The sequence below is a fragment of the Linepithema humile genome, chromosome 1, assembly GCF_040581485.1.
Source record: "Linepithema humile isolate Giens D197 chromosome 1, Lhum_UNIL_v1.0, whole genome shotgun sequence".
Taxonomy (NCBI): Eukaryota; Metazoa; Arthropoda; class Insecta; order Hymenoptera; family Formicidae; genus Linepithema; species Linepithema humile.
The window spans coordinates 39715109-39729581 of record NC_090128.1 but is presented as its reverse complement, the minus strand read 5'-3'; the positions used below and the strand labels follow the sequence as shown (position 1 = coordinate 39729581).

Below are 14473 nucleotides of genomic sequence, written 5' to 3'. Positions count from 1 at the left end.
TTACATTTTTTGGTATTGCATTAGTGCTTAATTTTTAATTCTATTGTCTGTGTATTTTTTAAAGATGCAGTATTTAGAATTAATAATGAAAAAGAAACAAAATAGTGAAATCAACACTGAATTATTATCAGAGCTTTATTAACATTTTAATAATGTATATTATTTTCTCAATTGCAAAAAATATATTGATATTATTTTATATTTCAAAGATATATAAGATAACAAAGCTGATAAACGATCATTCTCCGGTACATCTATCCGAATGATAACCTATATGCTTGCTAAGCACTGAAACGCGCCGGATTACATATGAAATCGTATACACGCTATGTTCGCAATGTTCAATTTGATCAACCACATTTGGTCGCTTTGATTCAAGCGCATTGTTTTACAACGTATATAATTACTAAAGCAGCTTGCGACCATCATTCATACGGGGTGTCTTAGAATTCTGTTTTTATCATTTTTCAGATCTCGAAATCGATGCAGATTTGTCTTTAACAAAATGAAAGACAAGATCGTCAAGACTTTACTATATTCTAATTTGAAACAAATTTATAATTTTTAAACAAATATATGTGCTTTTTTTTTGTTTTACAAACGCGCATTTAACAAATTTGTAAATATTCGTATTTGCGTATAAAATTTCATATATTTTGAAAATAAAAGTGTGAAAAGCAAATTGAAACGAAAAAGCAGGATTCAAAGATATTGATATACAAAATAATTGGTAATTCGGGGACATCCTATATAACAGCAAACGAAACAGCGCGCGTTTTGTTTCACTGCAACGGTTGCACGCCCGAGCGCATATTAAACTGTTACAAAGTAAAATTAGTTTGATTAATTCAAGTTGTCGGCGACCAACGAGGCTTTGTCACTGGTCGGACCGACCCGACACGTTTTGTCACGCTCGAGAAAATCACGATGCATGAGGAAGTAACACGCCGTATCCATACAAATTGCCGCTACAAATTACGCTCTTGTCGAATCACACGGCTAATCCGGTTCATTAGAAGGATAAAATCCATTTTGGCGCGTGGCATGGACACAGATGAATGAGGATAATTGCTCAACCTTATTTCACTACTACTGCTTATAATAAATTTAAAATTAAGAAATTGGTTATTCGACAAACAAAAGCTCGTTAAATGTGCAGAAAATCCATGAAAACCCTTATTGCATTGTCACAATTTGTAATAGAATGTCTATCAAATAAATTGTAGCACCTTTTTTTTCTCAAAGCCCAATAAGAAGCAATTTAAAAAAGTGCAAATTTAATGTTTTCAACAATAATTGGATAATTTAAATCTTTATGAGTTTTCTGACAGAATTTTAATAGTTATTTAGTTTATTTGTGTTTTCTACAGTTTGTACGTGGTACATCAAATTTGCGATTCTGTTTTTACTATCGTAGGCGTTAAATTTACAAAGTAACTGAAACATTATTGACTATGTACGTGCTATGCTACTACACATAACAGCTTGTTGCAAAATACGTAGTAAACATCGTTGCAGCTAAAATTCAACTGTCAATTTTACGCGCTTGGAAGCCGTTAGCAAATAATTAAGTGCGTTAAATGTGCAGGAAATTCATAATGTGGCAAGCATAAGTTTATAAGAAAATCTTACTACTTTGTCACAATTTGTAATACAATGTCTATGAAATAAATTACAGCATTCTTTCTCAAAGCCCAATAAGAAGCAATTAAAACTGATTAATCCAATAATAAATTGCAAGCAACTACAGTAAGAAAAGAGAAATTTATAAAGCTTAATAAATTCAAGGAGATAAGTGGCAGGTTCTAGAAGGCCATCAACAACTCATGATCGACCTTCGAGCCAGGGTGAAAAAGGACTAACTGTCACCTGCGCCATTGGAGTATCGATTTAAATATAAAAACGGCGCCGGCAAAAAGATATATAAGCGGCTTATAGTATCTTGACGGTCTTTTACCTTTTTTCATTTTTAAGCTCGCCGCGCCACAGCGTCCTACAGACAGAAGAGTTTGCCCTATGAACCCTGAGACTCCTCTCTCTCGACGTTCTTAAGCTGCCCGTATTCTTGCACCCTTCTCAGGTTTTGCCCAGTACACAAGAAACATTCGCGGCTCGATTTATTTTCGGCGTACTAAAGGAAGACACGGTAAACTGAAGAACAATACCTAAATATAATAAATTAATATAATAAAATAAATACAACAATTTTTATTTTAGAGAGAGTATAAAAATATAGTAAAATGTAAAGTTAATCTATTATACAAAAATTCTATTTGATCTAAGATAACGTGGAATGTTAAAATTAAAATTTTTAAGTATTATTTTAATATTGTTCTTTTTTATATATTTAACAAATTTTTATTTTGTGGAAAGCACGAAAAATTGGCTTCCTAAAAGTCTTTAATTTTTAATCATTTAGAACTCAAGAACTAAGTATTTATCAGTTTTTTTATTGGCTTGAAACTTGACTCGATAGATTTCGATCACAGTGTATACAACACTACTGATAACGAGTCAATGTGAGTTCGAACGCGATGTCGAATCGATGGGAAGCAAATTCCCGCGTTTTAATTAAATTCCTTTTGTACAGGTACTGCAACGTGACAATTTATTTTAAAAACCGACACTCCTGTAGCGGCTGCACAGGCGATTTACTTTCTATGTTGTATGACGTTGTTGCGTATTTATTATGGTTTTTAATATTGAGACCGTCCACTGCTTTGACGCTGTACGAGTCACTCTAAAATTTCCAATTACAATTTTATAACTTGAAAGAAAAATAATGTTAAAGGCAAAATAAAGAAAAATAGTATTAAAAGTATTTATCACGTGCAAAAATTTGATGGAAAATATTGAATGTTTAATTTTCTCTATATTCGTACGGAAGAAAATATATAAAAATATATTTGTCATTATATTATTTATTATTGATAGTAAATTTTTTCTTGGTTTTTTATCAGTGGTCAGGTTCCACTATAACTTGTGAAAAGTAGAATTTCATATTGCGAATGTCGCGTTGTAAGAAAATTCAGCTTGGAAAATTCAGCTTCCGGCTTGGAATTTAATAAACGTATAAATACAACAATGTGCCGCTTGGGCTCGACGAGGGACTTTCCGCGTTCTTTTTCCCTTCCTCTCTCCAAACTGTGATCGTACACAACTCTACTCGGTGCAATTTTTGCCGCTCATCTCTCGGTGTCGGAGTGGCGTCGCGACGCGAACGACGGTGGGCACTGTCGAAAGTCGTAAAGATGCAAATGCACGCCTCCAGGAAAAATTGCCAGCTGTCGGATGGCAGCCCCGAAACTACCGGGAACCGATGAATCCTCCAGTCTGCTCTACCTTTTCAGTGCCGTCCTAAAAATTATGGCCGCGAGAATCTCGAGTCGCGCTCCACAATTTGCAAAATGTATATTATGACGAAAGGAAAAGTGTTTTCGATAAAGTGCTTGAAATGGCATAAAGTGAATATTCTTGAACTATTCTTACCGCTCACACATGAGAAATGCGTATATGCGAGTAAAGTATATATCGCTGCGAGGTATCTCCCGAAGCGAGAGGATGCACGAATAGCGAGCGGAGTTTGGGCAGCGGAATATATTTGAATAGCTGCTCTTTCTGCGTGATCGATGAGGCAGCAGAACGAGGTGTAACTTGAAAAAAAACGTACTTCTCGCACTACTTCGTTTTTTATTTCGGAAATTACCTGCTATTAGACAGCATACGCGCGCGGTAATTTACCTCACTAATTACTGCAATATTCCCGTGAAAATGCTGACGTTCTCGTTACGATAGCGAATGCATAAGTCACGACTGGGGGCTCGCGCTGGATGTCCGGTAGTGTCTAATAAACGAAAATTTATCCTCGCGCGACGCGCCGGTTTATTTCCCAGCAATTCTGCCCAGCGTCGTTGCGTCCAGACGAAATGCATATATATTATTCGGCTTGTAATTATAACTGAATTTACGCAAAGTTCACCGAGTTAATCGCTAATTTCTTAAACAGTAAAAATTGTTGCACAGAACGTTTCACTTGCCACCATATAAATCATTAATCTTAAAGGATTGCGATATGCAAGAACTTGATTAAGATGCGAGATTGCTTCTGTTGCAAAAATAATCATTAATTTAATTGTCTTAAAAGTGAAAAGATAAAAATAAGTCAAATGTTATCGGACATTAATCAGAACGTACATTAATTATATACTATTTTTTATTTAGAAAATATAAATGCAGTTTTGCTTTTATTAAAAAAAAAAAAATAGATAATGAAAATAAGGCTACTTTTGCGAGTATGTCTTCAATTGCACTTTTGCACAAATAACGCGGATTTAGTTTGGCAATGCGTCGGGCTTAAAATCGTTGTGGTCCAGCGGCGGTTTTTATCCAATTTTATGCGGCAAATCTTCCCACGTGAAAAACTGCTGGTTAAAATAAATGAACGTTAAATCTAGTAAAGGGATATAAGGTTATTCGGAACACCGTGCTTTTAAAGCCCTCCGATTGTTATACTATTTCATATCGACGATGCTTTCAATTCGCAAAAAAATACATTTATTACATTTTGCATAGACCGGAAATGCCACAGTGAATATATCAGTTCATCCTATAAATAATACGATTTTTCGTTGCTAGACGGATTGAATTTTTTGAGCGCAATATTAAACGGAAAATTTGTACGGAAATAGGGGACCAGATATTTAGTAAAAAAAAAAAAAAAATGAATACAATTGTAAATAATAAAGAAAGCATACCAAGAAAAAATTTATCGTAAAGTAAGTTCATATAAATTAATCAATTTAAAAAAATATAATTTTGTTAATTATTCTGATAAAACTTTTCTAACTTTTGACCTACACATTCTCATGCAATTTATGCGATTTTGCTTTAATAAAATGTTAAACAATAAGTATAATACAGAACGTCTAACACTTCGCAGCATGCAACAAAATGCAAGGTGGTTGAGATTTCGATTAATTTAGAAATCGGAAATGTTCAAGGGAACGTGTAACGTAATCGTGTTGCACGGAATAATGGTAGCTGCTGCTGGGCATCAATTAAACTTTTCTAACTACTTTCGCAACTTGAGTGAAGGTAACTCGAGGCTTGCGTTTATCCAGTTATTGTTAGCGATATAAATTACAAGACCAGCACGATAATGATGCGGGTTATCTGTCCCGAGCGCTTTATGTAATCTTATTCTCTTTTGGATACTGATTAAACTTTCCTTAATTTCAATGTACAGGTATCGACGTTCCATGTCTTATTTATAAAATTAGATAATAAAACAACTTGATAAAATTCATTATTGGCCGCACATCGAAGTTTCTCGCCACAAGACTTATTAGCGCAGATTATTGTTTAGGGCACAACAGCGGATTTTTGAACGTGGAAACTTTTTTGAAAAGATAAAATTATCTTTAAAATTGCCTAGTTTTTCTTGTCGTATTTTTATATAAAAGTATTAAAAAGCATGTGTACGCTTAAAAACTCAATAATCGAGATTGTTGTAGAAAATATAAAATTAATAAACTTTTATTTTTTATTTTTATATTGATCGGCGTTCTTCTATCACAATTCTGAAATGTGTATTTAATTTTGCATTATTTTATATAACCTTTAATTTTCTCCAATTAATGTTATTTGCATAGAATCACAGCGCGTTTGTTGCAAGAAGAGCGCAATTTTCAGCAAATAACCGCGAGCGCAATTGTTCATACAATTCGATTCCCTCAAAATGGCAATTGGATTTTTTTGCGGCCCAATTCGACAAAGGCCATATTTATTATCTCGTTAATTTTAATCCCCTGGCCACGCCGTGACCCAGTATCACGTACACCTCAACGACAATGATTTACGGCGCTTTTCCGGTACAATAAGGACAGGATATTCATGCACATACGTGCCTTTACATACACATATAAATACATGTGAACACGTGCATATTGACTCGATAAAAAACGAGAGATAAAAAGTGCATGCTGCTTCTTTCCATTTTGCCCGGTTTATTTATATATAGAATACGTTCCAGATTCACCGGATATTTCTTTTATTCAAGATTCCTCGGCTGAATTCCGAACATGTCAAGGTAATCCGCAATTTTTGAATAATTATCGATTGAAAGCAAGCAATTTACGGAATTTTAGGAGAGAGAATACACGAGAGGACTAATAAGAATGGCACTTGACCGTATTATATCTTCTATGAATATTCCCGACGTAACAGAGGCACGTCCGTACGAGACTGGAAATTCATTGATAGCATAAAAGCGAGGCGAGGATCCTTTATACGGATCTCGGGCCTTGGCAGGATTATTGTGGTCATTGTTCAACAAACTCTCCTTAGCATTCCCCGCGGGTAAAACCGAGTATCGTACTATCTGAGCTCAACAAGTTGATAATCTGCATCACTGCGGAACATCAACTTCGAAACTAAGCGCTTTCAATGGATATATTAGCGTCGTATGCCATGTTAAATGTACACGCGGACTGAATAAACAATTATGCTTCGGTATAATATGAAACTTTGCATATAGATTAGAATGGAGTTAAAGCGAGTTTTACCACGATATAGCGTAAAAGTATAAGCCATACTTATTGCATACCAAGCAAAATTTGCTCTCTGTGGATTGAGTTTCTTTATAAATAACCGCGCTGCTGCCCGACTTTGCCTGGAAAGATCGTCAAAATTAACTTTTAGCTTCTTAACGCAATATCGTAGGACCGATTTTGTGGTCTGCGCTTTTCGACGCTGCTGCAACTGAGACCGACAAAAATCTTTGATCTCCACGATAGTTGTTGAAGCTATCTTTTAAAATTAATTCTTTAGCTATTTATATCTTTGACCGAGTTTTCGAAAACGTATTACTGCAATGTGCAAAATTGACAAACTCCTTATTACCTTCGTGATTCTTAAAGCTAATATTCTATGAATATAAAATCTCCGCTGTTATTATATTGTTAAAAAACTAACGAGTTGCGAAATCAATCGACACTTCGGATGATAAAAGATAAATAGGAGAAAGATTATACTGGATAATCTTTGCGGTGCAATCCGATTAAAAAGATTTCACGAAGGTATAAAATCGGTTTCTCTCTCGATTGATCTCAGAAAAGGAAAAAAAGTGAAAAACCCTCGCACGCATTATGCCGGGGCGAGATTCAACGGTTATTCAGCCCGTCCGATATTATTTCCACGAGCTTAATCACTAAACGGCCGCTCGGCCAATAAATCGCCCGTAATTTGCTTTAAGCTCCTCACGGAATTATCCATACCTACCTCCGCCAAAGTTGCTGGATTACCTCAACTCTCTCTCATACACATACTGACAATGAGTGTTCCGCGCTCCCTTCTTTCAAGCAAGCTTTTCGATCAGTTTAGAGTCGATTTTTTTCTTGCCCGTAAATTTAGCCGTGTTTCTTATTCAAAATAATAACTTTCTTTTTACTTGCGCCAAGCGTATTGCACGATAATAATCTTTCACATTATTCTTATGTTCTGTTACAGATAATGGGCAAGTGGTACGTCGTGGAAATACTGGAACACAGAAGCGCTCCGAAGTTAATAAGCAATTCGTACGTCGTTGATACATGTCCGATCGTGAATTTGAGATCGTTATTAGATCAAGCCTCCTTGAAGCTATTGTGGACCGAAGGGGCTGGGAATCTGGAATACACCTTCCGGATACCGGATATATCCAGAAGAAAGGGCTATTGGCAAAGCATAGGTCTACAAAATGGTAAAGTTTCGTTAGTTTTTACATGGCAGTCAGATTTATACATCAATTCGCCCATTATTTCTTCGCCGTTCCATTGATTCTTCAATCATGAGAAACAAACATATTAATAACAATAAAATGCGAAAGCATATTCTGCAGTTTTTGTAAAGGAACAAATAGCACTTAATTGAACACATTTGAACAATGCAATGCTGCAGTTTAATTAACAAGTATATAATGGCTATTCAATTAGAATATGTAAGTTAATATCGAAGCCAGATGTATTAATTAGCATCATTGTGTAAATTAATGCATTAAAGATCTATGCGGCGATCCGGGAGATCGCTGTGAAAACAAATTTTTCACAATGAGAACAATGGCTCAATTCTCAAGAAATAAGAACAATGGCTCAAAATGAAAATAATGATTGGACATATCAATTGAAGGGAGAGGATGAACTTTGTCGCTTTATATCTTAATCTAATCTCTCGGCATACTGTTCTTTTTTATTTACTTCCAAAGTATCTCGACCGTTCCAATTATAAGACTAGTTACGCCCATCGCGATTGATTTTCTATACGTAGTTAGCCGAGTTGAAAGTTTTTTCGCGATATCAGGATATTTAATTTTTAACTACCTTGAGCGGTATTCCTCGCAATCGATATTCTCACAAACATCTCTTTAAAAAACGAAAAAATAGAACTCTGTGAAGATCTTTTTAAAATTGCAGGAAGAATGACAAACACTGCTTGCTAAATGTATGCAACTATTTTAACATGCGATTCGCGAAGCTTCGAATAGCTGTTTGCTGTTTTTTCGTGTACGATAGAAAAACTCGACTTTTACTACGAAAGAATTTTTCAATTTGTTTCATATCGCAACGAAAAAGTGTTATGCTGTTGCGCATCGCAGTATTATTTTCTTTCTTTCTTGACTAGATGCGTGCTCTGGATTTTATCGATCCATCGTCTATATTCAAAGAACTATATTCAGCCAGAAAGTGAATTCGAGAATATTCTCGTAATAAATAAAAAGAAAATTTTGTATTCGTTCTTTAAAACAAAAATACGACAATTAAATAAAATTATTATATAACATTTTCTTTAAATATAAAGTAAAAATAAGTCTTTGTATAATAAAAGTTTTATCGAAAAAATTGAAACACAAAATAACTAAAGTTTTTTTAGACTATTTCTTCACTGATAAATAAAATTGTAAACAAGATGTTTGCTTTACTTACAAAAGTCTGCTTTCATAAGGAAGGAACAAATATATGTACTGTGCGAACTTCGACGTCGAGTTCAAAGTTCTTTCGAGACTGATTATCATAAGCCGGTCCAAGTAACCGATCACGCCGCACTAGCCGAAACTTTCGAGGAACTCCTCGTAGAGTAAATTGGATTAACGATTCGACCGAGTTGATCACGTTCGAAGTTGCATCGACATTAGAGACGTGCCATTAGGTCGGCGACTCTTAGAACAGTTGATATGCGTTCTGAATCGATCGCCAAACAAAGACAAACATTTGTAGCGAATGGAGAATTTCTATCGCGAAACAATCAATCGGAATTTATTTCTCAGCGAAATTCGTATCGCGAGCCTCGAGAGAAGACTATAAACGTACAGGCTAGCAAGCGAAGGAGGAAGATTGATCGTGAGATCGAGGCAATATATTGTCTCCGCAAAAGAAAGACTAAAAGGAAGGAAAAAAAACCATATACATGGTCTGTAGACGAGATATATTTCCTTTCATCCATCGGTTCTTTGATCCATTCTGTTCTTCCTTATTGAAAGATAATGATAATTTGCTGAACGGATAATCAATGGTTTTTATTTCCATGTAAAAAAAATTATACTTAAAATAGAATGACAATAAAATATAATAATAATAATAGATGCGCGTAATTCTTAAAACAACAAAATGATTTTTTTTAATAAATTAAATTTAACATCATTTTATATAACATTTACTGAAATACGTATATAGATAGAAAATATTTTTTATAATATAAATACCTATCTAATATTCGATTTAACTGGTAATATTGATAAAAATAAAAATCTCTAAAAGGAAAAATGTGCGAAGATTAAATTGATTCAACAAAATTGTTTGGCTCGCTGGATACTTTGTTAAACTCTGACCTCTTTACTATGTTTACGTGCCCAGCAGATTAAAAGTGCAGATTAAAAAGTTTGTTAAGTGAGAATGAGCAGTACGTTGATCTATGAGCAAAACGAAAAATATTATTAAGTCAAAAAGGTTTGAAAGTAATTATTTCGTGAAGCATATTATACTATCATCTTGAATATTTCCCAGTATATTTATACAGTATGTTTGTTATTTAAACAAACTGTGAATTATACGTAATTTCAAAATATCGAATAAAATATACCAAAAACATGTAAACATTGTAGATCAATGTAATTCGCCAAAACACGATTTGCCGACGGTAATTAAAATTCTAAGACGCGCCGGATAACGATCTTAATGAATTCGTCGAGTCGTCCGCGTGATTATCGGTTAACCGTCAGTCGAGCCCGGGGATTCAGCCGTCGTAAGCCAGTAAAGTCGAGGCATCCAATTACGAATGCCGGTTGTCGGAAAATGACGGGGAACGCGGAAAATTCGTTGCGAGAAGCTTCCGGGGAGAACGCGCTCGACGACGCGGAAAATAATTTTTCAAAAGTCGCACGGCCCTCTGCTCTTTTTAATTTCTTTCCGGCCGACTCTGCAAGTTCTCCTATCATTTTCCCCCCTCGGCGCGAGCATCCACGGATTTCCAAGACTTGTTCTCGCTATTCTTCGCTATCAGCTAACAGCAAATACGAAATCCGGCATAATGGCGTGCGCGCACGCGAGCAGACGAAAACGTAATGCGGATTGAGATTTCCGGGAGTTCGTTTCAGTCTGTCTACCGGAGCATACTAATCCGAAAACCGAAAACGATCCTACCTTCCGAGATAATATGGCCCGGCGTCGTGAATCTGCAAGAGTATGCACGATTGATGTATGGACGTTGTTTGCCGAGTCGCTAGAACTTTGCGACTGCATCGGGAAACGACAACTTGGAAGTTCCTCATATTAATCCCCTTGCAAATGGATCTTTATTCAAGGCAACTGAAAATGAGCGACACACACGTATCTCTAAAGCGAGAAGTTTCAATAAGTTTTCTATTATATTATTCAATACAAGCTCAAAGCTGGAAGGACGCGCATTGTTCATAACTAACATGTAATCGCGAAAGTGCTGCGAAACTTGATTATTAAAATTGCTTTTCTCTAATTTACATCAGTTTGATATTAATTCAACATTATTATTATTATCGCAGTAAATAAAGTAATTAAAATGATTGAATTAGTTAGTGAAAGAAGAAGTTTCAAACATTAAGAAATTCTTCCTTCACTAATTTAGAATCCGTTTTTTTTTTTTCATTTTAATTCTTTCTCAGTACCAATGCATTTCTATTAATTTATTACAAAACATTTTTTAATTTTGACATTTTGCATCACGGAGTTCTCGTTAGAACCAATTTTGACCCAGTATTTCAATATCGAAGCATCAGAAAAATTCCATCATAATAGAATTCCTGAGAAATATCTTTCTACACCAAAGAAAAAACTAAACCCAGATATGATAAAAAATATAATTTATGAATTCAACAGATAATATATATGCAATTAATAATTATTATCTCAATAGATGGTTCGTTACACATATTTCCATCTCATGCAGATTTTTGCATAAAAATATAAAAATAAAATACATACACGAATAATCAAATTTATTATAAATTTAATTTAATTTGAAGGCAAATAAAGAATAAAATATAATAAAAATTAAATATGAAATACATAATTAATAAATAATTAACTTTTAATTATTCAGTATGTACAATTTGAATTCAAAGCTTGATTTTAAAGCTTCAAACTTACACATGTTTCCAATAATCTACTGATTAAAATTATATTAGATGCGTTTAATTATGCTAAAAAAAATATGTGTGTGTGCGTCTCTCGTTCATCTCGTTCATCTCGTTCATCTCGTTCATCTCGTTCCGTATTAACGAAGATAAACGCTATCAACATTCATTTTTTTCGCTGGCACAACATAAGCGACTTTATTACGGAAAGTTAAATCAATTTCGTGCATTAGCCGCTTCTTGAACCGGAAGCGCTAGGGACTCCGCGAGGATTCGCCACGAGAATGTTTTTGCCGTTTTATAGACGGCGGAATGAAAACTTTCTTCCGACATCTTCCTCTCGCCAAATTTAACTTCTCTTGACTTCGGCCAGGAATCTCATCAGAGCTGCAGCTGCCGTACTTTAGGCACTAAAAAGGAAGATTTCGGGCAGTTTTTCGCGATGGGATTCGTAATTTTCGCACAACGTACTTCGCGGCTAACAGACGACGCTTGACGAGACGATAAAGAGAACACTAATATATCAATGTAAGAGTCTGCCTATTTAAGATCGCAAATACTATCGGACCAACTACCCAGAAGAGATAAAGACCTCTTAGCGTTTTCCATCTGACCTAGTTTTCGCACTCATAAAGAAACAACGTTATTTCTGTCGGAGAAGTCAATTGAAGAAGTCATCGAATACGTATGCAAAAAATATTTTATAATGCAGAACGAAAAATGATATAAAATTTTATAAAAAAATGCTTCACAAATTTTTAAAGTTATTTATTTATTTTTTTTTTTTTTGAATAGTTATTGAACCAAACATCTGCAATATACATAACGATGCTAAAACAAACATAGAACTTAATTATTAGGCTAAATGGTTAATTAGTTTGCTTGTTAATTCATGATTGTTTAGTCATGGATAAGGTATGTTGTTTAACTATTAATATATAATTGTTTACATGCGCGTAGGGAGAAGTACGTCGCGGTTCATCGTGCACGTCACACAATTTGGAGCAACAACATAGCCAGTAGTTGGCAAAATGTAATGACAGTATCACGCTATGAGAATGAATTTGAATACTAATCAGGACGATGTATCGACTGAAGTAATTATGTTGTCAGCGCGTACTTGCAGTATGAGTAATTAAGTGCGTATATAATTAGCATATCGTTTTAATTCACGACTGCGGGAAGGGCGCATCGTGAAAAGACGAATATCTAATTACCCGCGACGTGTAATTACGGATATTGTGACGCGCTGTCGATTTTATTGTCCGCGATTCTATGTCGCTTTGCTTAATAGCCGGAACAATTCAGTCGCAGTAAATGTCATTCGCAACCGTTTCAGTGAACTGCCATTTCAATGAATCGTCAGTGTCGCTTCACGACAATGATCGATATGTCATATGTCTACATGAAATGTTGTCATCTAGTATTACTTTAGATTCTATTACGATTATAAAAGACAAACGTAAAATATTTTCTCTCTCTCTCTCTCTCTCTCTCTCTCTCTCTCTCTCTCTCTCTCTACATATTCAAGGAGCAGGAGAGTATAAATTTTAAAGTCTTTTGAGTCCGAAAACTTTTTAAAAAGAAGTTTGCAAAGAGGATTTTACAATTTAAGAGTAACGGTAACGATATAAGTTACTTTAACACGATTTTAATTTGATTATTATCCCTGAAAATATTTAATATCGAAAATGGAAAAGTCATGACATACTCTCTTTTTCTCTCTTTCTCTCTCTCTCTCTCTCTCTCTCTCCCTCTCTTCCAACATTTCCGCGGAGGAAAAGTCTCGACTCCACAGTTATCAAAGATTTATCAAAGATTAACGGTTGATCCGGTAGAAGTAGATTCTCCCTCCTGTATATAAGTCGATTACGCTTCCCTTCGGAAACGCGGATGCTTCTAAATGCCAGGTATTAAAGTGCTATCCTTGGTGAAATACCTTTCCTACATCGCGATGGTCCCGCGAACATGGAATGCATATGCATGCTTATGGTCGCAGCACATTGCGCATATAGATTGTACACGTGCTTGCCGTCTCGTCTCCGTATATTTCCCTTCATAACGTTAAGTACATTCTCAACGATGTAATGAGACGTAATATTGCATATTTCCACGATGCTCGTACACTCGTATATTCCACAGATCGTCACAGATAATCGTCGAATTCATCTAAATTACGCTAGCAAGTGGAATCAAAATCATTGCAATTTCAATTATTTAAGTACCTTCTTTGGAAAAAGTAATATGACTTAATTAATTTGTTTCGATGAAAAACACGTAAGTTGAAGCTTTTGATGTAGAAACATTTATGCGAATCGTAAAAGAGAAAAAAAAATAGAGATGGAATCAAATTTTACATTTTTTAAAAAGTAAATAATAATATTTGGATCAAAAATACTGCCGAGGTTTAGATAAAATACCAATCGGTAGTCAATTTATTTCCCTCAGATTAAATATTTCCGTAGATTAAACATTGCACAGCTTGGAGTTTATATCTCGGAATTCCTGGTGAAGTGGTTGAGAAGCTTACATTTGTCAAAGCCGCGACTTAGTCCATTAAATGCGTTCAGATAAAAGTGCCAGGCCCAGTGATAAATGATACTAAATACAATGGTATTGTACACTATTTGTTACTCGCCGTGGGAATTTCCAGAGAAAACACTTTGGTTTCTTTTTAATTTCGTGCCCTCTCATCAACTTTTGTTGCAACTTTCTTACTTATTATTTGAAATACTTGATTGCTTCTCAAATATTATATAATAAGAAGATTAATTCAATCTTTAAAAAAATTCATTATATAATACATTATATATGTCGAGTTTCTTGATAAAATTA

At 34.7% G+C, this 14473-nt stretch overlaps 1 protein-coding gene and 1 long non-coding RNA gene across 2 annotated transcripts in view; one reads left to right on the top strand and one right to left on the bottom strand.

Moving 5' to 3' along the window:
- LOC136996954 (uncharacterized) overlaps positions 1–14473 on the bottom strand; it is a 50618-nt gene that overhangs the window by 9220 nt on the left and 26925 nt on the right. The gene's annotated exons all lie outside the window — the stretch shown is intronic.
- Positions 1–14473, top strand: part of LOC105677982 (uncharacterized) — a 61619-nt gene that overhangs the window by 40361 nt on the left and 6785 nt on the right. The window contains exon 2 of the mRNA XM_012376913.2: positions 7507–7738. Coding sequence (XP_012232336.1) covers positions 7507–7738 — 232 coding nt within the window. The remainder of the gene's footprint in view (positions 1–7506; positions 7739–14473) is intronic.